The 27879-nt window shown below is 38.3% G+C and overlaps 1 protein-coding gene across 1 annotated transcript; it reads right to left on the reverse strand.

The window, feature by feature from the left end:
• Nucleotides 1-17973: 17973 nt before the first annotated feature.
• LOC126592657 (probable WRKY transcription factor 54) lies at nt 17974-20004 on the reverse strand. Its single transcript, XM_050258413.1, has 3 exons — nt 19467-20004; nt 18739-18843; nt 17974-18628 (listed from the first exon to the last, which is right to left on the reverse strand). Exons 1-3 carry the CDS (start codon nt 19937-19939, stop codon nt 18163-18165), a joined length of 1044 nt encoding a protein of 347 aa, XP_050114370.1. The 5' UTR covers nt 19940-20004; the 3' UTR covers nt 17974-18162.
• Between the last annotated feature and the right edge of the window lie 7875 nt (nt 20005-27879).

Here is a 27879-nt window from a genome sequence, read left to right on the forward strand (position 1 = left end):
TTCTTTAATTACCATCACCCAAATACACAACATAACCTGTTATTGACCTTCTTATATTTATGTCTGCTGCCCAATCAACATCAAAGAAAGCTGATATATGAATCAGTTGATGGAGTGTAAGTAAGACCACATTCCAAGGTTCCTTGTAGATATCCCATCATTCTTTTCACAAGAAAGAAGTGCATATTAGTAGGCCTAGTCATGTATGGACAAACAACATTGATAGAGTGTGTAATGTCAGGCCTAGAGAATGTCAAGTATTGTAATGCCCCACCAAACATATATAAATGGTAGGATCAGACATAGGCTTGCCTTCAAAGACAAGTAACTGAGTGTGTGGTTTGGATGGAATTGGTGTAGGTCTACAATTTTCCATTCTTGCCTTTTTTAGTAATTCTCTGGCATATTTTGTTTGATTGACAAAGAGACTTCCATCTGCCTTATATTGAATATGAAGTCCAAGAAAGTATATCAACTACCCCATATCCTTCAAATCAAATAACTCTCCAAGTTGAGTGATAATCATTGAACTTTGGACTTGTTAAAACCTGTCAAGATGATATTATCTACATACAATAGTAGAATGATTATATCCTCTCCATCATTCTTGACAATTACACTTGTATCAAATTGAGATACACTGAATCCCAAATATGGTAACACACTTGTGAACTTTGAATTCCAAGCCCTAGGTGCTTGTTTGAGTCCATATAAAGATTTAACCAACTTACACACATGTTGAGGACATTTTGGATCTATAAAGCCTTGTGGTTGCTTCATATATATGTCTTCTTGAAGATCTCCATGCAAGAAGGCCTTCTTATTGTCAAGTTGTCTAAGTTCCCATTTATGACAAGTAGCAAGAGCAAGAATCAACCTTACAGTAGTGTGTCTCACAACTGGATTGAAGGTTTTAGCATAATTAAGCCCTTGTTCATGTGTATACCCTTGTGCAACCAATCTTGTTTTGTATCTTGCAATGTTGCCATATGGATTCTTCTTTATTTTATAAATCCATTTACTCCCCACAATAGACCTAGTAGCTGGAGTTGGAACCAATATCCATGTACCTTGAGCCTTTAGTGCATCATATTCATCCTGCATTGCTTGCTGCCAATGAGGATTTGATGAAGCGGCTTTGAATGTTTTTGGTTCATTTGTATCATTGATTTCTGCTAAAAAGGAATATATAGCATAATCATCAATTTGTAATGCTTTTAGCTCAGGTAACACAGACAAATAAGCAGCATAGTTTTTCCTCATAATTGCACTAGATTGCAATCTAGTTGTCATATTGTGTGTTTTGCCAGAACTAGATTAGATTCAGAAATGGATTCATGTGTATCTGTAATAGGCAATATTACCTGAAGTTGTGCAGGATCAAGGATAGGCAACAATGGGAGAAATTGATCTTGTGTTTGAGGAAGAACCTGTGAACTATGTGTTTCAGATTCCTAAGATGACCCTGCAACATTTGATGATTGAGTGTGATTAGAACCATTTTGAAGTCCACTAGATGTTGATGTAGATCCTGAAGTATACCAGTATCAAATTTTTGTACTTGAGTTGATGAAGTTGTGGCACGATTCATTGTCTGAGATGTATTATTTTGACTTTCAAAAGTTACAACATTCACAATCACTAGAGATGAAGAACTAGGAACTATTGTGTTTATATTCTTAGAGATTTCAACTCCATTAACCTTTGCTGGAAATTGATTTTCATCATGAAGCACATGTCTGGATAGAATTAATCTTTTGGCTTGCAGATGATAGCAAATAACCCCATTTATATCTTGATGCATATCCTAAGAACAAACATACTGAAAACCTAGGTTGCAGTTTGTTATCATTATAATGCCTTAGGTATGGATACACAGTTGTGCCTAAGATTTTCAACTCTTGTAGATTAGGATGTTTGTCAAACAATGCAAAATAAGGAGAGTTCATGTGTAGTGTTTTAGAAGGCATCCTATTTATTAAGAACATTGCATGAGCACATGCATGATACCAAAATTCTTAAGCTAGACCAGCTGCATCCATTAGAGTAATTGCAGTTTCAATAATATGGTGATGTTTTCTCTCAGCCAAGCCATTCTGTTATGGTGTGTAAAGACATGCCACTCTGTGAGTTATGCCATTTGATGCTATGAAATCCTTAAATGCATTACTTATGAATTCACTGCCTCCATCTGATTGTAAATTTTTAATTTTAAAACCAAATTGCACTTCAACAAACTCAATAATTTTTATGTAAGATTTTGTTGATGTATGGTGTAATTGTTATAATTTTATTTTATTTTCCACCATATCTTGGTTGTAGAATTTATTTCTATAGTTAAGATATGGCTCACACCCTAGCTTGTGAATAGTCTTTATAAGTGGGTCGGGGCGTGACATTTACAACAGAGAAAATAACGAGGAGCATGCATTGCATGCAGTAAGAGTTCACATAGAGATTATATATACTTGTATACATAGAAAGAGCGGAAAGAAAGTATTTGGTTGTCTCGGTGGGATTCGGTAGATAAATTGTCTTGCCGAAGTTCTAGCTATCGATCGATGTGAGTGGTTTATGTAATGTGTTCAAAATATTCTTGTTTTCCTATAAATTTGAAAACCATGAGCTCTCGTGGGTTTTGATCTATTTCCAAATATCTTTCTATTTCAAGTCAAGCATGTTGGATTTGTTGAAATGTTTTCGGAGTGATTATATATGGTGATATGTGGATAATTGGATATGCTTATGGAGCATAAGAACTTTAGTGTTGGGCTATCCGAGGGATAAATGTATGGCACATGGTGACATTAGGGCAAAACGACCAATTTAGGGGTCACGTGGTGAGTTGCATATTATGAAGTATAACCAACATGTGAAGGGATGATGTGATGTGGAATTATGTCACTAAAGCTTTGATATTATTCTCATATTTTCTAGCCTATGCAAAATGACATCAGTTGATTGGCATATTACATAATCTACTCACTGGGCAATGATGGTTGTTGCTCACCCCACCGTTTTATTTTATAGATGAGTTATTTGGCAAGAGAATGACTAAATGAGCTGAGGTTGTGTCATAAGAGCGGGATTTAAGAGTTTTATTATATTTGTACACTCTGTAAGGGTTTTTCAATCGTGTATTTCGTTTGTTTTTGTTTTTTGTTTTTAGTCGTGCACCAAACATGGGTTAATTTTTTCACCGGTCCTGGGTCCGGGGCGTGACGGTGGCGATCATCTAAGATTTTCTCCTTGCATTGGTGCTCGGAACGATGTTACTCGATGTTCGATACCGACTTTTTAGCTCTTCCACCCTTAGCTGGGTCATAATGCTGACAGTATGGTCATCGGTATGATCCCCCAACGCCTTCTTATAACTCACTGAGAGAGGATTTTCAGCTAACTCAACCATATCTACCTGGGGTATCGAAGACCCTAGGTAGTCAGAGGTATTGAAGAAGTCTCCATCCCCTATCTCACTAAAAGCGGCTCTGATGACATCTTGTTTAAGGTTCTCCTTTCGATAGCCAGAGGTGGATTATTCTTCTGGGGCAGTTGATGAAAAGAGTCTCATAAATCTACCATCGGCGCTCGGTGGACGAGGTTATCGCCAAAACTGACTTGTAAGTCGTCAAGGTTGTCGTGATCTATTCTTTCACTCCCAACCAATTGCTAGTAGTTTTGAGTCTGTTGGTCTTATATCTGAGCCTGAAGCGCAAGGCATCGCGGTGCTCGGTCTTTACACATATTTTTGGTCTCATTAATGTGAAATGAACTACTTATACAAAATTAGATTACTAAGGCTGTTAAAGGGCTCGTTCAGATGAGTTTTGAAACCTACGTAGCCTACCAAGTAAGCAAAGATGTCCTACTTTAATCTGCCAACCAGACTTATCGGACTTTGTCTTCATCGACATCTACTCACAGTGGTGACAACCGACCGTTTGAATTTCATGGAAAAATAACAACCACAAAAAATATACCAAGTGAAAACAAAGAAAGGTGCTGATGTGAGAAACTAACATAAGAAAGGTCAAAGCAGAAGATTGGAGACTTGTGGAACCATTATGGACATTGAAAATATCACGGTACGAATTCGACAGAGTATCGACTGAAAAGACAAAGTGAAATAAAAATTACTCCCGGGATTAAGTCTATATAAGCCCCACTGAGTGCTTGATCTCAGCCGATTAAAAAAGAGCCAAAATGATCATATCATGACACGTGACAACCCACTTGCTTCGTTTCTGAAACGAAAGGGATGCGAAACGACTTCACAGTCCACAAGGCCATGTTTATCTGCTACGCCTTCAATGCTCAGATGCCTTGATTTCACCATCAACCCACAACAGACACGAACACAACGAGCATAGATATCCCGACCGTTTCTATCTTGACCAAGGAGTCAGGAGACTGATGAATTTCGAACAATGCATTTCCAAGAAAAAGGCCGGCCACCAAAGCGCCCCGCCTCAAACATCTTACAGAACACCATGGTATTATTTTAGGGTTTAACCGACTATTAACACATGGTCTTTTTCAGACTTTTTGACCCTAAAATAGTGCAGGTCTAAGAAAGACCTAGTAACGGCTCAAGGCAATCAAAATAAGGAAAAAAAGACCAAGGCCCAAGGGAACTAGGGCGATAGCTTCGAGTGTTGTGGATGTCCGCTCAATGGTTGGGTTTGACTATTACCAAAGAAGCCGAGCACCTTTTCATAAAGTATTTTTCGACCGCTAAAGGCAAGTGTCACGCTATGAACCCATGGTCGGTAATTAAAACTTGAATCCAAATCTGAAACGTGAGTTAAAAGCTCAATAAATAAAATGAAATTGAAACATGTTGGAAAATAAATTCCTCTTATAAAAAGAATTCATGATTCTTAAACAAATCAAGAATTCTTTACAACCTACAGTAAATAGATGAATAAACATTCTATTCTCACATCTAATCTGATCTCATCCTGCGTACCCTCTTCAATGTCTAGTTCATAAACCTGCATAACAATAGAGGGATGAGTTTTAACAGCTCATGAGGGACATAACCTTATCACAGTAAATTGACAATATTAAATTAAGTGTCATGAAATCATATAGCCAAATATCAAATCATAAATGAAAACAATGCATGTATGCAATCCAACCTCTTCAGCTACACCCGTTAATTTATATAATAAAACACGCGGATCTGCACGTCCCATACCATGTATTTTACCACTGCAGTGGTGGTTCGAATGTTCTATTATAGAAACTAACCGCTTTACGATATCCCAAGCTCATAAACCCTTTTTGCTAGTCATCTTATCTAATTCATTGATCTCTAGCCCAAATCACCCACATCGACAATTTTCCCACCGATATCCTATTCTAATGTGCACATCGGGCTTGCCTGGAACTGGTTTCACAATGAATAGATTCAACTACACAAAAGATCCTTTACAACTACCCTCATTTCCCGAATTCCAATCTCAACACTAAAGTTCCAACCACATCTCACAACATGAGTGATGCACAAATAATGTCATTTCATCTTTCACATGTATCACATTATATTCTCAACGAATAGCATTCTAGCAATAATTCCATAACCAATAACAAGTAAACACCTAACTGAAGCAATTAGCCAATTAATATCCAACCACATTAATCAACCAAAAAGATCAAGAATATTATAACACTTCACGAAATTTAATAAAATCAATTTCCGTAAAGGTCTGCCGTATTTCCCCTACTTGAATTCCAAAGCTAAAACGAAGATCCACATTACTACCGCAATAGCTAAACCCACGTACTTGAACAAGCTCCTTGATCACCATGTATTTCTTCTAGTCTCTTTTCTATTCTATCTATATAGAACTATATATAAACAAATATATATATATATATATATATATGTGTGTGTGTGTGTGCGCGAGCTCGCATATGCCAATCTCTATGTAAACTAATCCACGCATTGCATGCCATCCCATTCTCACTCAAGTTCTTATTTTGGTTTTTAATAGAAATGATGATGAGCTTCTCCTATTGATACTAGAAGGAGAGGGTTAGTAAACTTAATTACCGAGTAAAAATAGTAATAAAATATAGAAACTTAAGATCGTTTCTTATCCTAATGGCATTGAGGTGTCAATTGCATGGGAAAAGCACAAGACACGTCCACCTATGTAGCTTCACATAGTCACTATGTAGAGTGCTCACAAAGCACTTGTGTCTTCTCACAAAAAGCCACCTCCTGCTTGAATTTCATGAGTCACATACACACATGTCCCTTGTAAGCAAGTTCAAAGCCATTACCGCTTTGGTCTTTTCCACTTAGCTAAGCTATAAAGCTTAGTCATGTATTAGTAAGCATGAAATCACTTGCTTGTAACATGCATAACACCTAACACGGTTGAAATGTACTAAACATCTCCACATAATATTATGAAAATATGGGATCTCACAGCAAGTTGGGAGACTAACAACTTTATAGCACGAAGTTCCGGAGACATATTTGCTCTGACACCAAACCAAAGCACACATTGGTCATAAACAAGGATAAAAGCATATAAGAAAAAACCACCTTAACATGCTTGAACCAAAATAGCCATACCAGTAGTACTATACATGTCATTTGTTTAATATATGTGCCAAAATTTATATTGACTAACTTTCATATATAGAAAATATATTAAATACATTGGCAGGCATGTATATTGATGGTATATAACTAGCATATGATGTATCCTTCCAACGCAATTTTAATGCGTGTTATCCTAATCATATATTTACACAATATCAACAGTAATTTTGAGAAATTCCATAAGAGAGCCAATTTCATCTCCTGTAGTCAGAAGTACGTCAAACTGTATTCGAATTCTTATGCCCATTTCTTAATTGCATTAATCAGGTTGCAGTCAAAATATTCTGAATATTCTGTTCGTCGCAGGAATCTCCTGGCGGACGAGCACACAGCTCCCCTGGGAGAATGGCGTCGGTTGAGGGTATCTGTCGTACTTCTGCTTTCTTCTCGGGCTCGCTCGGGCAAGCCTTTGTCGGGCAGATCTTGGTCGGGCAAGACACACTTCGGGCAAGACATATTTGGTCTTTTATGGTTGCCAGAGTCTTATCACTATTATACCTTTGATTATCTGAATCCAAGAGGTAGGACGAACCCAAATGAGTGCCTTTGTAGGGCCTTAGGTATAGGCCTTGAGGCTTCCCATCAGAGTTAATCCTTATACTCGGACCAACTAGACCGCAACATGAAATGAAGCTAAATAGATGCCTTCGTGGGGCCTTAGGTGTAGGCCTTGAGGCTTTCTATCAGAATTCACTCCATGCTTAAGCCTTTTCTACGAATCAAGATATAATAGCAACAAAACGGAGAAATAGATTGATTACTTGCGCCCCAAGTAACTTCGGACTTCTCGCTTATCAAGGATTGTCGTGGATGGGTTGAGTCCACATAGAGTTCTTTTTTATGCCTTGAGGCCAAGGACTTTTAAGCTGATCTTTAAATTACATGCCCGCCGAGCTTAAGACTTAGATATGATTTGAACTCTGACGCGATTCAGATCGGATTCAAGTGCTGAAGACTCATTTTCATTATGACTTTGCTAGAAATAACTTGTATATAACTGGGAATATATAACATGTTATTGTGCTTTTAAAAGAAAGAAAAGACAAAGACAGAGCAAAGATAGTCGGGTAAGTTTGAACCTTATCGGCCAAGGCTGAACTTCTTACAAAATCTATCTTTGTGGCTCTGTCAGAGGTCTGAAAGCTTTTAGAGGGGTTGACGGGGGAGAAGAGGATACAAAATGAATCGATACCACCATGAACAAGGTAGCAGAGCTATTACAGGGGTTTGGGAAGGTTTATCCCGAATGGGATGAAGGCTTGTGCTGACTACAGCTTCGTTGAAGGCAAATCTGGCTTGAGCAGAGTTTTGGCTTTTGTTTGTTTGTTTGAGTGTCCCTAATTCTGTCTTCTCTTCCTCCTTTTATAGACGACTTCAGCTTGGGTTCCTGTAGCAATAGCGGTGCCCGAATGCGGTTTGGTGATGACTCACTAGCTTTTTTACATGAATGCCACCAATAAAGTACTTTATTGGGCTGTGTAGTGACTGAATAGCCTACCCCCTGTGGTCTTTGAGCAGGTAAGCAGGTGGCCTTTGTAACTTGTGCCCAGCCGAAAGCCTATTTCCTGCCTCCTAAGTTTTCCTCTGGGCCTTGGGTTTGGGCCGACTTTCTCTCTGGCCCAAAGTTCAGATTTTATCCCAAACAGTGCCCCCTTCAATTGATGTTAAGGTTGGGATCCCAAGCGCCAACATTAAATGAATAACAGCATGCGTGCCCTTTGAGCTTCTTGCGACCTTTAAACTGCCTTCTGGTTCTCTATAAATTCTGGCTTTGGAAACCCTTTTCAAATCATCACCTCTTCTTCATTTTGGTCTTCACCCTTCATCCACCTTGAATCCTTCCGTCTCCCCACTGAGAAATGGGTTCCTCAGGTTTTGAGTGGAGTTTCCTGAAACTCCCCTTTCGTGAGAAAAAAGAAAGTTTTCACCTGATGATTGCTACCTCCAACACCTTTGGTCGATCACCCCTCTACCTCCAACACCCTTGGTCAGGCGGTCTCCTCTTGATGACTGATCTTCCCACAACTTGTGGTGATAAGTCGGGCTTCATCATCATACATGGTGAAGATCTTGTGGGAGGGTCCTCTACCAAGCTCATGTTGGCCGCACAACCCGATCACCTGATTGGGTTTCAACCAAGAAGATAGCGGGAAACCAGTTGAAGACACCAACACTTTCAGAGATGATCAAATGTAATACATAAGATTTGGTATCTTGTAATCTCATCAATTTGTCGACATGAAATAAGTATTTTTATCTATTTCTGCATCTCTGCCTTCTTTAAATGTTTGGATGAACAAAATACCGTATGTGAATTTCTAAGGTCCGTCTCACTCTGCTCCCTCTTCGATATAGCAATCCCTAACATCCCATAATGTAGGACAATATTTCTTCAAGAATTTTGCATTAATAGGGTGTTTCTGCTCATTGCCTTCGAGGTCTGCTAGATAATATCCTCCTTTGTTCAAAACCCGACTAATAATAAAAGGACCTTCCCATGTCGGGCTCCATTTCCTGAAGCCACGCAGCTGAGTGCCTAGCGGGATGACCGCTTTCCACGCTAAATCTCCTTCCTTGAAAGACTTTAACTTCACCCTTTTGTTATAAGCTCGGGCAACAGCAATCTTTCATTCTTGAATCTGGTTCAAGGCTTCAATTCGGGCTGCATCCAGATCTTCAATACCTTGACACATGGCTTCGATATATTCTGCACTATGCAACCCAAATTGGTTTTGAATTCTTACGGAACTGACGTTGATTTCCATAGGAAGCACTGCATCTTGCCCGAAAGTCAATGCATAAGGAGTCGTGCCTGTCCCCGCTCTTTTAGAAGTCCGGTATGCCCACAACGTGTTCCCTAGCATCTCATGCCACCTTTCTGGACTATCAATCACCATCCTTTTAATAATGTTGACCAAGATCTTGTTGCTAGCCTCTGCTTGCCCATTTGACTGAGGGTAGTATGGACTGGATTGGATCATCTTTATTTTGTACTTGCTTGCAAACTCTTCAACCTCCTTTGAAATAAAAGATGGCCCACGATCCGTTACTATAGTTTCAGGCACCCCATACCTGTGCAGGATCTTGGTCTCAATAAAATTCTCGACCACGGCTGAAGTTATGGATTTTACTGCCGATGCTTCTACCCATTTGGTGAAGTAATCCGTTGCCACAATTATGAAAGTATGTCCCTTACTAGAGGCCGGATAAATCTGCCCGATGAAGTCCATTGCCCATCCTCGGAATGGCCAAGGCTTGACCACTGGATTGAGAGGTACTGATGGTACGTGCTGGAGAGGTCCATGTCTCTGACATTCTTCACATCCGCGGGCATAGGACTTACAATCTTTTTCCATGTCGGGCCAGAAATAACCATACCTTCTGAGTAGCCATCTTATCTTTGTTCCCGCTTGATGTGCTCCACATATTCCCTCAAGTACTTCGGCCATTACTCTCATGGATTCCTCTAGGCCTAAGCATTTTAATAGCAACCCATCTGGGGTCTTTCTCAACAGATTTTTTGTCCACAAGACATACTTGGTTGCTTGCTGCCTGTTCTTCTTACTTGTGGGTGAAGAAGGATCTTTCAGATACTGAGTAATAGGTGTCCTCCAATCTTCCACCTCGGTCACTAGAACCATTACATCCAGACTGAACCTCCGATCTAAGATAGAGGGAAGGTTTCTTGTTTGGATCTCAACATCAACACCATACTTCCTTTCTTGCATTGGCACTCCTGAAGCTAGTTGCGCCATTTCATTGGCTGCCAAGTTAGATCCCCTAGGAATGTGATTGACTGATATCTCAGACTCCCACAAACTCAGCAGTTGTGTTGCTGCCATATAGTACCCTGCCATAGTGATATGTCTGCATTTGAACTCGCCATTTAGTTGATTTATCACTAACTCTTAATCACCAAAGATCTTTACTTCAGTTGCCCCCAAGTCCATCAGGATTTCCAGGCCGATAATCAATGCCTCATACTCCGCCCGATTATTGGTATTTTCTTGATAATCAAGTAGGAAGGAATAGTAATGATAAACCCCTTGAGGGTTTATAATCACAATTCCAGCTCCTGCTGCCTTCTGAGTGTAGGATCCATCGAAATATAGCTTCCAAGGTGTAATCCAAAGACCTGCTACTCTCCTTATCTCTTGCTGGATCCAATCTTCTTTGCCCGAAACATCACTTCTTGGTGGGATCCATACATTAGCAACTTCTAAACTTCCCGGGATATTGATTTCCTCGCTTTGAGACTCCTGATGTTCGGTCAGAAAGTCAGCAATTGCCTGGCCTTTGACTGCCCTCTGGGGTATGTACTGAAAACTGAATTCTGATAATGCTAGAATCCACTTCCCAATCCTCCCTGCTAGCATAGGTCTTGACAACATATACTTTATCACATCTGTTTTGGCGATAATGTGCACATGACAAGGTAGCATGTAATGCCTTAGCTTGCTGGCAGTAAAATATAGAGCCAAACACAGTTTTTCCACCGGAGAATATCTTGTTTCTACCTCGGTCAGAATTCTGCTGAGGTAATACACAGCCTGCTCTTTTCCTCCTTCATTATTCTGGGCTAGTAGACTCCCAATTGATCTTTCCGATGCAGAAATATATAGTTTCAATGGCTTTCCCCTTTGAGGTGGCACCAGCACTGGTGGGGAAGTTAAGTAAGCCTTGATGCTATCAAATGCCTGCTGGTGGGTTGGCCCCCACTCAAAATTCTCCCTATCCTTCAATCTCAGTAGCGGAGTTAGTGGCTGGATTTTGCCCGCCAAATTAGCAATGAATCTCCTTAAGAAGTTGATTTTACCTAGCAATCTCTGAAGCTGTACTTTGTTGGTAGGTGGAAGTGACTCTAATATTGCTCGAGACTTATTTTTGTCCACCTCCACACCTCTCCGATGCACCAAGAATCCCAAAAAATTGCCTGCTCTTACTCCAAAAGCGCATTTCTTTGGATTCATCTTCAACTTGTGGATCCGCATCTTCATCAATGCTTGCTTGAGGTCCACGAGATGCTGCTCTTCTGTCTTAGATTTCACCACAATGTCATCGATATACACCTCCATGCTTTGGCCAATTAAATCATGAAAAATGGCATTCATTGCCCTTTGATACGTGGCGCCTGCATTTTTTAGCCCGAATGGCATGACCAGATATTCATATGCCCCCACATGACCAGGACATCTAAAAGTTGTCTTATGAATATCCTCTGGCGCCATCTTTATTTGATTGTAACCGGCATTTCCATCCATAAACGATAAAACTTTATGCTTTGCTACAGCATCTATGGATAAGTCAGCCATGGGCATGGGATATTCATCCTTTGGTGTGGCGCTATTAATATTCCTATAATCAACACAACACCGTACTGCTTTTGTTATAGCTTTTAAAACGGGTACAATGTTGGCTAGCCACTCTACATATTTGGCTGGTCTAATAAAGCCAGCTTTCACCAGCCTTTCAATTTCTTCTTTGACTTTTTCTTCTATCTCCTTTGACATCCTTCGTGGTGCCTGCTTGACAGGTTTATATCCTTCCTTGATGGGCATTCTATGTTCCACCAAGGCTGGGTCTAATCCTGGCATCTCGGTGTAATGCCAAGCAAAACAATCTTTGAATTCTTGCAAAAGAGAGATAATCTTGGCCCGATCCTCAATCCTTAATAAACCGCTGATTTGAATTGGTCTCGGATCCTCTTCTGTGCCTAGATCAATAACTTCCAATGGATCCTGGACTTCTGGAGGTGGCTTATCAGGTTCTGCACATAAAAATTCAACTAACTCCGGGTTCTCGGGCAGACCGTCTGGCTCGTCTATATCGTAGACGCATTCGGCCATTTGAATGGCCTTATCTAACTCCTCTGTGCAAGATTCTTCCTCATTTTCCTGCTGGCTGGTAGAAACTTTCCCCTGCCACTCCTGCTCTTCTTTATCCAAGAGCTTTTCTTCCTGTCTTCTTCCCTTTCCATACACCAACAGTCTTTTAATCAGGGATCTGACTGCCATGACCTGATCTTTCTTCTTTTGTTCAATCATTGATGGTATAGAGAGTTTGGTATAAGACAGGGTCTCTCCCACTCCTCCTTGGTAAGGAGCATCCCTTGTTCTAGAAGCTTTCGGGCCGTCACCTTGGTAGGGCGGCCGTTCTCATCAGCTCCTAAACATTTCAAAATTCCCACGTTGGGATTGTAGAAATTTGCTTCTGCAACATTAGCTGAGGGGAGGAACGGCCGTGATTCGGCCTCTACCAACTCCCAAAAGCTTGATCCTTCAGTACTTGCCTCGTGGTATACAGCCACTTGTTGATGAAGAGTAGAAGGTATGGCTAAACTTTGATGAATCCAATCTCTTCCAAGTAGGGCCCCGTAAGTGGAAGTGCAGTCTACTACAAAGAACGCCAACATTATTTTCTTGGACCCCAGATCTACCTCCAAAGGTAATATCCCATGAGTCCTGGTGATGGCACCTGAAAAGCTCGAGACTGTAAGGTTTGTGGGAATAAGATCTTCAGTGCTTCTCCCCATCCTCTTCATCTGCTTGGCTGGCAATATGTTAACAGCCGCTCCTCCATCAATCAAAATTCTTTTGAAAGGTACACCTTCCAGATGAGCTGAAACGTATATAGGCTTCAGGTGGTTGGCCAACGAAATACTTGGGTGGCTGAACACCATTTTATCTGTGTAAATCCGTAGGGGACCACCTTTAGGTACTTTTGAGGATTCAACCTTGCCTGAGTCTTCCTCTGTAACTACCTCCACATTGACGTGAGCCATCATCGGCTCAGTTGTTAAATAATCACCTTCCATGGTAGCGGGCTGGTCAGGCCTGGCGCCAAACATGGCGGATAATACATACGTCATGTTGATGTGGAAATTGCTGGGTTCGAGCAAGTCCTCCTTCTTGCTCCTAATGTGATCCATGAACTCGTCTAACCAGGCCATTGCATCGGCTGGTAGTAAGGGCTCTGGTATCCCTTCCTGTTGTGGTTGATTCATGTCTCCGTACAGCGCTTGCTTTGGAACTTCACCAAACGGATCCAAAGGCAAAAAGGTTGGTCTCCTCTCAGATGCAACAGTTTCCTCATGGGTGGGCCCTGGCCTCCAACCAGGTGTTGGCATCATAGTCAGATCTTCCTGAGCCCTTCTTAAGATCCTATACTTGCCAGGATGTTGGCTTTGTGGCACATGATTCCCCATACCCTCCGTCTTGCCGTTGGCCCTTTCTACTTCCTTCTTACTTCGCCAACGAAGCTGACTACTACTTCCAGATGTTGCCCTCTCTGGCTTTTGATTTTTTGAGGCTTCAGAGGTGATGGGGGTCATCAGGGAATTCATGTAGGCTTTGTGCTGCCTTTGAACCCTTCTGACCATGGATGCTCCCATTGGTCTGGTGGGCTGCCCATCTTTTCCAACTACATACCATTTCCGCCCACGATATGCAGGAGTTGCTTTCTTAACAGGATTAGCTATCCCATCAGTTCTTCTGACTTCCTTCCCCTTTTGGCCATTTTGAAGCTGCTCTGTACTTCTTTGGAGTTTGGCTTCCATGTCCTCTGCCTCGTCAGAAACTTCATAGTTTCGAAACTCGTCAGAAACTTCATAGTTTCGAAATACTTCTGACAACGCCTTGGGTTGGGAATCACCTCCTAAACGTTGAAAAACGCTTCGGGAAGTATTTTTTCTTGTTGCCTGCTTAAGCCTTTCGCGGGCTTCTCTTTTAATTAACTCGTGATCAATAAGGACTCCAGCTGGGGGAATCTCGAGTTCACATTCACACTGGCATTTACTACACATAACCAGTCCTTTGATTATGGCAGCCTTTGGGTACTCGGATGGTTTGCCTATCCCTTCCGTAGGTCGTTTGGCTAGTTTCCCTTCTTCTTCTTCCCTTATAATTTTCCCTTTTCCTTTCTCTGCCCAGGTCATGTTGAGCATGTTTACCGGGGCTTCAGAAAAGGGCAACACAGGGTTGACTATGACTACCTCATCTGGTTGGGTAGTCCTGTGTCTTTCTCCTTTGGGAGGAGCCAAACCTGTCTCATTTCTAGAGCCTAGGGAGGCTTCATTCAGTCTCTGTAGCATTTGAAACAATGTATTCTGTAAATCTTCTGGCATGTTTATCTTTATCTTCAGATCAGAGGATCCCACCGGGCGTGCCAAAACTATGTTCGTCGCAGGAATCTCCTGGCGGACGAGCACACAGCTCCCCTGGGAGAATGGCGTCGGTTGAGGGTATTTGTCGTACTTCTGCTTTCTTCTCGGGCTCGCTCGGGCAAGCCTTTGTCGGGCAGATCTTGGTCGGGCAAGACACACTTCGGGCAAGGCTCGTCGGGCAGTTCTGAAAGAGAAGGACAGAGTTAATTTGAAATGGTGCCTTTGTGGGGCCTTAGGTGTAGGCCTTAAGGCTCACAATCAAGATTAACTTTGTCGTGCTCAGGCGTGCCACTGCCATCTTCAGTATGGCAGATGTTGAATGGGTGTTAAGCTTTGATTGAATATGTATACGCCCGAGAAACCAAGTTAGATATAACAGGTGCCTTTGTGGGGCCTTAGGTATAGGCCTTGAGGCTTCCTGTCAAACTAAACCAGCGCTTGGATGTATCATATTTGGTCTTTTATGGTTGCCAGAGTCTTATCACTATTATACCTTTGATTATCTGAATCCAAGAGGTAGGACGAACCCAAATGAGTGCCTTTGTAGGGCCTTAGGTATAGGCCTTGAGGCTTCCCATCAGAGTTAATCCTTATACTCGGACCAACTAAACCGCAACATGAAATGAAGCTAAATAGATGCCTTCGTGGGGCCTTAGGTGTAGGCCTTGAGGCTTTCTATCAGAATTCACTCCATGCTTAAGCCTTTTCTACGAATCAAGATATAATAGCAACAAAACGGAGAAATAGATTGATTACTTGCGCCCCAAGTAACTTCGGACTTCTCGCTTATCAAGGATTGTCGTGGATGGGTTGAGTCCACATAGAGTTCTTTTTTATGCCTTGAGGCCAAGGACTTTTAAGCTGATCTTTAAATTACATGCCCACCGGGCTTAAGACTTAGATCTGATTTGAACTCTGACGCGATTCAGATCGGATTCAAGTGCTGAAGACTCATTTTCATTATGACTTTGCTAGAAATAACTTGTATATAACTGGGAATATATAACATGTTATTGTGCTTTTAAAAGAAAGAAAAGACAAAGACAGAGCAAAGATAGTCGGGTAAGTTTGAACCTTATCGGCCAAGGCTGAACTTCTTACAAAATCTATCTTTGTGGCTCTGTCAGAGGTCTGAAAGCTTTTAGAGGGGTTGACGGGGGAGAAGAGGATACAAAATGAATCGATACCACCATGAACAAGGTAGCAGAGCTATTACAGGGGTTTGGGAAGGTTTATCCCGAATGGGATGAAGGCTTGTGCTGACTACAGCTTCGTTGAAGGCAAATCTGGCTTGAGCAGAGTTTTGGCTTTTGTTTGTTTGTTTGAGTGTCCCTAATTCTGTCTTCTCTTCCTCCTTTTATAGACGACTTCAGCTTGGGTTCCTGTAGCAATAGCGGTGCCCGAATGCGATTTGGTGATGACTCACTAGCTTTTTTACATGAATGTCACCAATAAAGTACTTTATTGGGCTGTGTAGTGACTGAATAGCCTACCCCCTGTGGTCTTTGAGCAGGTAAGCAGGTGGCCTTTGTAACTTGTGCCCAGCCGAAAGCCTCTTTCCTGCCTCCTAAGTTTTCCTCTGGGCCTTGGGTTTGGGCCGACTTTCTCTCTGGCCCAAAGTTCAGATTTTATCCCAAACATATTCAATCTCTTATGTCAGTACGAAAACTTTTCAATGGCACCACAATAAAGAACTGAGGAACAAATAATCAAAAATTGGTTTCTGAATATTAGTTACCTTTGCTTTATAATTTTCTTTCCCTCAATTAGTATAACTCGATTAGTATATGTTACTCACATGTATATATGAATTTATCATGTTTAAACCATATACCCTCTCTTCTAATAACCAAGTTCAAACCATAAATATCAACACCGATTGCTTTGATAAATGACTTCATCGAGCTTGCTGAGTTGACGCGCTTCATCAGTCTTCCAGTGCAAGATCAGCAAAATTTCAGAGTTCAAACCATATATATCAACACCGATTGCTTTGATAAATGACTTCATCGAGCTTGCTGAGTTGACGCGCTTCATCAGTCTTCCAGTGCAAGATCAGAACAAAATTTCAGATATACATACATACATACATACATACATACATACATATATACATGCATGCTTATAAAATCAACAACGACATTTGAAGAAAGTGGTTGTATTTATCACTATATCAATTAACCAAAACTATGAGCATGAAAACAAAGAAAAAAAAACCTAAAACATGCCGTGGTTTTCTAGTCATATAGCTAGTTCGATATAGTTATGAACCAACTATTCATATCGTTACAAAATTGAATAAAGAAAGATTTGAAGTACAGGGTATTTACTTCGAAACTCAAATAATTTGGATACAATTAACACGATCAATAATTATAACAGAAGGTATAATCGTTAATTATTAATATGCCAAAATCCATGTATTATCGTACATGCGATCACATGATATATGACTATATAATGACATCAAGAATTACCACTCCAATCAAGAATTATTGACATATTGATCAGCTTTCTTGCTTATTAGCCTAAACTTTTATTGTTTTAATCATATAATCAAGGGCTCTGATACCACTTGTCAAGTTTAAATGGTTATATAATTAAAACACAAACAAAGGAGTGGCTAACCTGATCGAAGTGGCAACCATGGAAGACGAACATGAGAAGATGAGTAGCAATACCGAAATCTTCTACAAACACCTAGCTAGATACAACTACTTTATGGGAAGTGTTTTGTTGTGTGTCTAGGATTTGCATGGACCTTAGTATTTATATTGGTTAAGGTATTAGGGTTTCCATCCACAAAGGAATCCCAAATCCCACTTTCTTAGCCTACCAGTTAGGTATCATAAACACATATTTATCAAGGATTCAAACCTTATTTGGATTCCAAGACACACATTCATAAGGCTGATATAAAGAGATCAAATCACAATCTTAGCATTACTCTCTATTACTTCATTCCTATTACAGTGTAGACCATTTAAAGATTTATTTATATTGGATTAAAACCAACATGTATTTCGTTTCTGTTAATAAATCGTATTGAATGTTATCAGATCTCTACGTATTAGAGAATTGATTTGATTAAGAATTGTCATTGCATTGTATATGAAAAGGGTATACGAAAAGCATAATTAAGCTTCCATTAAACATTTAACAAGAAGAATAGAAAAGATTGCTTGTAGTTTTCTTTATTCTTTCAATAATTAACTATGTTTACACGATTTTATAGACTGAGAAACCAACAAGTTTCTTCACATAAACTGAAGATACATACGATTTTCCTAAATTCAATTTACTACAAGGAGTACCCTAGCTACTAAGTACGTACTAATCATCAAAGCTCAAAGCTCAAAATCCTTATTGCAAAACTTTATTATCAAATTAACTCGGCTATTATCCTCGAAAACACATCGTCATCACCATCATACTGATCAATGCTTGATGAAAACCCGCTCACGGGCCCAGAGGACTTGAATGCCATCAGATCATCTGGCGACACGAGATAATCACTCGGTAGCCAATGGTTGTCGTGGCTTGTCAGCGTATGATCACTTGCTGCCTTGACAATCAGTTCTTCTTTAACTGATGATGAAGCAAAGGATGCGAAAAATGGGTCCTCTTGTTTGTTTGTCAAACAATTGGCGTTGTCAAAACTAATGAACATTGAAGAATCTCTAAGATTTGTGCAATCCAATACCAGGTCAGAAGTTTTGAAGTAGTCTCTGCACGTGTGGGTGCCATAATATGTGGTTCGTAACACTGATGGATGATCTTGAACTTGTTGAACATGCTTGGTTGCTTTGCACCCTTGGTCGAATTTGTAAGTGCATCTAAAGTAGTTCCTGCATACACATAACATAACTATGGTCAACTTCATTTCTTGTAATTATTACCATTGTAACTATTGAAATTTGTTTCTATTTTACAAGGTAAATCGTATATATGTATGTACCTAGGATGCTTCGCATTGTGGATAACTTTATGTCCATACTTTCTCCATGCATGACCATCGTCAATCAAACCAGGAGTATCTCTAGTCCAAGAGTGTGTAGTCTTTCTGCAAAGAATCAACAAGTTGCAACTCTTTATTAGAACTTTTAAATCAATAAATTGGGCAGAATTCTCATCTATTTTTTTGATAAAATGTACGGTTAACGTTAACTGGTAATGCTGGCATTATGCTGCCATGGTAAGAAGGATAGGAATGGATATTTAGATCATTAAATACAAGGAACAACTGAAGCATCCAAATTTTGTTAGAATATAGCATAACATGAACATATAAGAGCAAATGGTAGTCTTCACTCTTTTGTCTCAATAGAAATTTCTATGCATTATTGAATAGAAAAATACAATTATATTCATCCACAAGAATCTAACCGTTGTTATGAGAAAATTAATTATAATTCTAGTTGTTCACACATCCACATAAATCTAACAACTGTTATGAACAAATTAATTACAGTTATTCTTATCACGGGTGGGTCATTAGTTCTCAAAGAGACTATTTAGTATTGTAGGTATTATACATAAATGTTTGAAATTGAACAATCAGGTAATCATACATGGAAAGATCCTTTTACTGGAAAAAAAATTCATTTTAAACAATATGTTAATTATGCAGATGTTGATGATCATATTACCTAGGTAGTAATTAATTAGAGAAATATAACTAATTACCTTCTCTTGTAAGAACCTCTACCATCCTTGAAGGTTGAAGTGCTCTTACAACTGATCTCCTCCTCAGTATAATCTTCAGACTTAATAGTAGCTGCATGATCATGATTAGCATCCCAAGATGATAAATCAGCACCACCACCACTAACAACACTACCACCGTCACTAACACCACCACCACCACCACCACCACCACTAACAACACTACCACCGTCACTAACACCACCACCACCACCACTAACACCACTACTATTTCCTTGAATCTGGTCAGAAACAAACTCCTGATCAGACTCCTTCCCATTTAAAATCAAAAGGGTATTAACAAAACCTTCAGCCGATCCCTCATCATCACCGTTAACAACTGACCTGTTATCGTAAGCCGTACTAAGTTGACTTGCCAGTTCACGGCCTTGGATCAACTCCTCCATAACCCTCTCCCTATTTGAGAGCACACTGTCCGACCACGACCACTCCATTAATCCTAATCTCCTGCTTAACTAACTACTATAGCGATTAAAAGTTAATTAATCTCTCTTGTTTATGTGAGGGATTATGGTTTTGTTAGCTGTAGCCAAAGTGTTGGATGGGAGGTATCCTTTTATATCCGTCAAAAAACTCCTCTGACATTGCAATTAATCTTAAATTGATGTATGAAATAGCAATATTAAAAGATGAGGTATGAATTACTATGTGACCCAAAGTTGAGATGATAAAATGTAATTTACTATATGCCACAATTTTATTTGTTACTAATGTGGCCTATTGAATTTAAATGTTAAATCTTTTTCCTTTTCAATGAATGGAGAAATTTTTTAGTGTGCCGAATAGTATATCAAGTGTCAAAATATAAATGAATGAAATTTTTTTTTTTTTAAGTTTTCAACTAATTGTATTATCACTTGGTTTATCGAGCCGTATTCCCGGCACATTAAAAAATTTCTCTAATAAATGTGTTAAATATTTATTTTATTAAGATAGTGGGCCTCATAATTACATTATTTATTAAAAAAATAATCAAAATTGGTGTAATTTTCATTCTATTGGTTGTCAATATGATCCATGTATTAAAAAAAAATTAAAGCCATTTGACTCTATCTTTGTTTGTTGTAAAAAAGACAGATAAAAAATAAGAAATTAAATGATTCAGCTACTACGTCATGGAAGACATCTTTTTTTACAACACTTTAATGTGTTTTATTTCTAGTTAGTATATTTGACATCTGCTTAGATTTGACATCTCCTTGTAAGATGAGCTCATGTTGAAGGAAGGAGAAGTGAAAGTCCAGTAATTCGACACCATCCCCGCCATTAAGGTCTATCTTTTCTACCAATCGCTAGATTAGCCCTCGACATAATTCTATATTTGGTTGACTGTTCCACACGCGGTTGTTCTATACTTGTTGCGATAGTACGATATGTTTTACGACGTCATTGATGAGGTAACCCTAGTGTCGTCAGCCACGTGTTCTAATTAATTTTATTTTTTTATAATATTAGCTAACCAACAAAACAAATTCACTAGTTGTTGGGCCATCTATATTATCTTATTATCCTCATTCTGAAATTATACTCTCTTGCCCTTTGGGCGAATTACGATTGCATCCTTTAGAATTGTGCTCTTGGAGCGTTTGAGAGGTGGAGACTTTAGTTATATATGGCAAAGAGAGTTGCATTAGGGTTGTTAATAAGATGACACTAAGGCGGTAGTTTACATCTTCAACGTGGCTGTAAAATCTCGTATATTACGTAATATAATATATATGTGTGTGTATTTCTCTTATTATTCAGATTTACTATTTCATTTTCGTATCGCTTGGAATTATTGACCTATCACCCTTATACCCATTAGGAAACCATGTTTTTACATCTTATCTTAGTTAGATTTTTGACGTGGCATATTCCGGAGCAACTGATTAAAATAGCGTTAGTAGTTGTTAAACCCATGGAGGTACGGAAATTATTATTTGCGTGCAGCAGTACCAGGTGTTTGGTTTATTAGAGTGAGTAAACACTTTGATGCCACGACTATCATATATGCTGGTGACTTATCTTCTTCTTATTGTACTTTCAAAAGACAGAGCCCCTAAGTAACTCAGTAGCTTCAGTTTCAACCAATTAGAGTCTTTGGGGTGCCGACTATTTGAGATCATAAATAGGAGCATGTCCCATTGTTTTACAACAGAGAAAATAACGAGGAGCATACAGTGCATGCAGTAAGAGTTCAAGTAGAGATTATATATACTTATATACATAGAGAGAGCGGAGAGAAAGTATTTGGTTGTCTCGGTGGGTTTCGGTAGATAACTTGTCTTGCTGAGGTTCTAGCTATCGATCGAGGTGAGTGGTTTATGTAATGTTTTCAAAATATTCTTATTTTCCTATAAATGTGAAAACCATGAGCTATCATGGGTTTTGATCTATTTCCAAATATCTCTCTATTTCAAGTCAAGCATGTTGGATTTGTTGAAATGTTTTCGGAGTTATTATATATGGTGATATGTGGATAATTGGAAATGCTTATGGAGCATAAGAACTTTAGTGTTGGGCTATCCTAGGGATAAACGTATGTGGCACATGGTGACGTTAGGGCAGAATGACCAATTTAGGGGTCACGTGGTGCGCTACATATTATGAAGTATAACCAACATGTGAAGGGATGATGCGATGTGGAATTATGTCACTAAAGCTTTGATATTATTCTCATATTTTCTAGACTGTGTAAAACGACATCGGTTGATTGGCATATTACATATTTTACTAACTGGGCAACGATGGTTGTTGCTCACTCCACCCTTTTATTTTATAGATGAGTTATTTGGCAAGACAAGGACTAGACGAGCTAAGGTTATGTCATAAGAGCAAGATTTAAGAGTTTTATTATTTTTTGTCCACACAGCCATGTTTGTCTGCTACGCTTTTAATGGTGAGATGCCTTGATTTCTCCATCAACCCACAATAGACACATACACAACGAGCACAGATATCTCAACCGCTTCTATCTTGACCAAGGAGTCAGGAGACTGATGAAATTTTGAACCAAGCGCTTCTAGGAAGAAGGTCGACCACCCCAGAGCCCAACTTCAAACATTTTACATAACACCCGATAATTATTTTTAGGGTCCAACCGACTGTTACAACTCCATGCCCAAGAAAGAACCTTTCAGCAAGGAGTTGGGAAACTTGTTAACACATGGTCTTTTTGGGACTTTTCGACCCCTAAAATAGTGCAGGCAGGCCTAAGAAAGACCTAGTAATGGCCCAAAGGCAATCCAAAGAAGGAAAAGATGACCAAGGGAATTAGGGAGATAGCTCTGAGTGTTGTGGACATCCGCTCGACGGTTGGGTCTAACTATTAGCTAAGGGGACGAGCACCTTTTCATAAAGTAATGTCCGACCACTGAAGGCAAGTTGGGAGACCGACAACTTTATAGCATGAAGTCCCGAAGACAGGTCCACTCTGACACCAATCTAGAGCACATGTTGGTCATCAACAAGGATAAAAGAATTTAAGGGACATAAAGGATGTCAGACCAAGCACTCGGGATGATTTTTGTTGACTTAAAGACCAAGTAAGGCGCTCAGTACATGTTGGCCCAGGAAACCATGCAATTAGACCTAGGTAGATGTCATTTCGTCCCCATGTGTCGACTGAAGAATGATGGAGTAGCTAGTAAGATTATTGTGAGGCCAAATCTACTTTCTCACCCCCTTAATGTAGATAATATCATTTGTTAAAATAAAATAAAATTAAAAAAAAAACCGTATTAGAAGCATGAGTGTCTACTTTTTATTTGACTTTTATACATTTCATGTCCCCTGCCCTAAATCATCCAACAAACTTCCTATTTCTACTTTAGTACGACGAAGATACTTTAGTACGACAGAGATAATCAAACAGCCATGGTTGGTTGATATGATTTTGATGGGCCAATGGACTCATATGATGATCACGATCACTTGTTGGTATTTTTTCCTTGATGATCAAATCTTCTTCAAATGATATGAAGGATGAGAAGAAAAAAAAAAAAAGGTGCTCTTGTTTGTTTGAGACATTGATAGTGTCGTCAATCCTTATGATCTTTGACGACTAGCCAGGAGTGGTAGCATTATGGATGAATTTTTGCCCACACTCTCTCCATGCATGACCGTCGTCGGTCAGAGCAGCAGCATTTCTTGTCCAAAAGTAGGAAGTCTTCCTGCAATTGATTGACAATTGTAACCTTGATTTGTTTAGAAATTAATTTCAAATTCATTCATCATTCATTTGAGCAAAATACCCACGTTCCAGTAGAAAATTCAAGGCCTTCATGACGTAATCAAGTGACACATTTCTATCAACGTCATTAGGGTTCTCATGCGTCGTCAATCGTCATCGACCACCTAGAATTTTTTTTTTTAATTGGAAAATTTTCCTGCTAATTTCATGGAAATTCATTCATAAAAAGCCCAAATTGGGAGAGATGCACCTCAGCGGGAAACCAATATTATTTAGTTCAACTCTGGAAATTCGAATGCACGAAATCAACATAGTGAAAAATAGGTCATGCGATGTGGTATAATGTGTTCTCCCTAATATTGTATAAAAAATATATTTTAAAAGAAAAAGTAATATTGCCAGTAGACATATTTAATTGTATTAGAAAAGAATCATTATACAATGCTAGAATACCAAGTTTACATGACTAAATTATGTTTTAGGATATTAAATTAATTAGTAATCAATCAAAGTGCTTTTTTTAAGAGAAACATCGACAGTACGAGATAAATTTTGTTGAATCAGAAAAAAAAAAAACAATTACATCTTGTCAAGGAAGACAAAGTAATTCAAAACGGAGGAATTTATATAACACAGACTTGATAAGCAAAGCCGCATTTCACAAATAGATGTTAATAGTTTTCCAAGTGGGAATTACACATATTGGGGAGTTTTGATCTAGATAGTCTGCCCCTGGCTTGTAGTCTATTTTTAATGAGCAGCCAACCAGAATATTGATAATAGGGGTTTAAGAAACTTAGCTTTAGATAATCTATAAGTACATTTGTAATTTGTTAACGTTTATGTGGATAAGTTTGCAAATTATGGGTATTTCATCGGTTGTAAGAATAAGGTTGCGACATGTATTTGGAGGAAAGTTCAAATTTTGTCGGGGCCTGCATGGCAAACTCCCGCAGCTATAACCCCGTCTCCCTTCTACTTTTTCCTTCTTTCATTTTAAATATAAATGTTGTTCTTAATGAAGACTAATAACAAAATTGCTCTCAAACTTCAAAGTGTCTCATTGTCCTCTTTGCTTTTTTAATTTCCTCTCTGACTATGAAACTTTACTCTTTCATACTCTCTTCGTCACTTATTATATGACTCTAGCACATGTTCGCCGGTCTATCATCCTTAACCCTATAGGAGTTAGTACAAATGATTTTTAAATTATTGATGTCACTACTAGCTAGATAGATAGAAATAAGTGATTGAAAAACTCTAAATTAAAAGTAGTTTGAATTATCACAAAGGAAAAAAAATAATCTTGAATAACATGCTCCGTTTGTCAACAATTCATGCTTCCGTGCCCAGTAGTTTGAATTATCACAAAGGAAAAAAATAATCTTGAATAACATGCTCCGATTGTCAACAATTCCTGCTTCCGTGCCCATCAACAAGTACTGCTGTATCTCACAATTTATATGGTTACAAATTGCCCCAAAACAAAAAGTGTGGTTTTATGCAACGGTTTCAAGAGAGGAATTTCTATAATAGAAATTCAACTTTCAGACGAGCAAAGCTCAAACGGGTTTGTTGGAAGGCTCAAAGTACTTTCAATATTCTTTTACTATGGTCTCGTTTGGAATGAATTGGATTGGAATGAATTGTATATTATTTTTAAAGAATGCGTAAATAAACACATGAGAAAGTAAGAATTATGATAATTCTAATATTGCTACACAAATTAGAAAATTTTCAGTACACATTTCATGCAAGTAATCATGCTTCGTATATGAAAACAAAGTGGAAGTAGGAAGCATGGTTATACTTAAATATATTTAGCAGAAGGGGCATTTTGATATAAGCACATCATTTTTTAATTATATATTAAGACTAAATAGTTGTTGCTTTTAAAGATTTGATAAAGAGTAATATTACATTTACCATCTATTTGTACAATCACTTGTATCATCTGGTCCATGTCTCTAATATGTTGGCATACTGACCTTCTAGATATTTATTTTAAATTTATTCTTCATTACAACCTGCAAAATATTAATTTTGAAATTCTCAAGTTGTTGGGAAAATGGGACATCAAGTACTACATCTCATCCCAACCTTAAAACTAATTTTGTCTTTTTATTGGTCCAAATATAATTTCATTTGAGACACAAAGCTTTCATACGTGGTTTTACTCAGCCAATGTTTTTTCAGAGCCGCCCCCATACTAACCTGCTCTGTTTGTATTTGTGGCATATTCATAGAATTTTATGTTTATGATCGAATTCATTTATATTATCAATCACTATGCAAATATCGTCTCAACGAAAAATCAATTAAAATTAAGATCGTTTAATCAATCAATTGTAACAAATACATAAAAGGTTCATAATGTTTTTACCGAAATCGTTAATTTATTTTTACACTTACCATCTATTTATACCAGGTCCATCTCTCTAATATGTTGGCATACTGACCTTCTGGATATTTATTTTAAATTTATTCTTCATTGCAACTAGCAAAATATTAATTTAGAAATTCTCAAGTTGTTGGGAAAATGGGACATCAAGTACTATATCTTATCCCAACCTTAAACTAATTTTGTCTTTTTATTGGTCCAAATAATTTCATTTGAGACACAAAGCTTTCATACGTGGATTTACTCGGCCGACGTTTTTGCAGAGCCGCCCCATCCCTAACCTCCCCTGTTTGTAGCAAAAATATACATTGCGACCTATTCACAAAATTCGCGCTTATAATCGATTCCATTTATATTATCAATCACTATGCAAAAATTGTCTCAACGAAAAATCAATTAAAACTAAAATCGTTTAATTAATCAATTGTAGCAAATAGATAGAAGATTTATAATGTTTTTACCGAATTCGTCCATTTGTTTTTATACCGTTTTCTATAATTAAACGATCTTAATTTCAATTAATTTTTTTTATAGAAATGATCTTTATATAGTGATTTATAATAAAATCAGTTCCAAATCATAAACACAAAGTTTCGTGAATAAGCCTATTGGAAAAATTAGGGTCTAATCGCTACATTAAATCACATAAAAATTTAAGAAATAATTCATGCAATTATATATCAAAATTAATGCATGTCAATGAGTAACCAATGTTAAATGAACATGATATAATGGATTAGAAAAACCTAGAAAATACGGTCGAGGCAAGTGTTGGATACTTTGTCCTTAAGACAATATTACACCCCACTACGGTGCTCATGGTTGATCGGCTCATGTCCCACAAGATATAATGACCCCGTCCTTGTAATAGTAGCACTCCAAATCACAAGGCTCCATGAACCACGATTGTGTTAAAAACTGTCTCATATGGACTCAATAAGACTCTAATAAATAGTGCACTATAGGTTTATGTAAAACAATGAAAAATTATTTTGTAATTGTAGGGGGCTTCCCTATTTATAGAATGTGAAATATCTCTTTAGAAAGCATATGATTATTCATGAAGAGTCAAAAGTTGCAACTCTTCATTTGAGTAGACACATCTTTTTACCAAAAGGCTCCACTTCTAATTTCCATTCAATTAATAAATTTAATATAATATTATTATTATTAAATTTTCCAACAAAGCCAATAAATAATTTAAAGAGAAGTTCCTCCTCAATCCTTAACCAACCAAGCAACTGCATGCCCACCTCATTTATGGGCTCTGAATCTTGTTATTGATATGAGTTTGCGGTTACTATAATATTTTTCTCCTTTTTTTTCCTTCTTTTTTTTTTTTGCATGTTTTCTATGGGGTAATTAATTAGTATGATCTCTTCTTGCTAAATTTGGTGAATGAGAGAGTGCAAATCACTCTACCCTTTTGATTAAGACAGCTCTTTACCAGGGCTTTTAAGCCTTTTTTCTTTTATCTTTCTAGCAAAAACCCAACATGGTTAATCATCAAAATTATTGCAAAACTACTAATGATTGTCACTCAGTACTACGGTCTTGTGGTATTCCTCTTCACTTAGAAGTAAGAGGTCTTAGGTTCGAATCTCGTGGATGACGAATTCGATACAAAATTAGGTTGTCCATTGTGTAGTTTAGCCGAACTCCCATTTCCCTTAGTCTAAAAATATCGATGTATTAAAAAAAACAACTAATGGTTAGAACAATTACTGGTTCAAACTTTAAAAAATATGGAAATCTTTGGATAAAAGTGATTTTGGGAATGAAGAAAATAGACAGTAGGG

This window comes from Malus sylvestris, chromosome 12 (assembly GCF_916048215.2).
Source record: "Malus sylvestris chromosome 12, drMalSylv7.2, whole genome shotgun sequence".
NCBI classification, from domain to species: Eukaryota; Viridiplantae; Streptophyta; class Magnoliopsida; order Rosales; family Rosaceae; genus Malus; species Malus sylvestris.

Coding starts and splice junctions, on each gene's coding strand:
- LOC126592657 (XM_050258413.1), bottom strand. CDS start 19,939: ATGGAGTGGTCGTGGTCGGACAGTGTGCTCTCAAATAGGGAGAGGGTT. Junction 18,844..19,466: donor AGAGGTTCTTACAAGAGAAG/GTAATTAGTTAT, acceptor GATTCTTTGCAG/AAAGACTACACACTCTTGGA. Junction 18,629..18,738: donor CACAATGCGAAGCATCCTAG/GTACATACATAT, acceptor ATGTGTATGCAG/GAACTACTTTAGATGCACTT.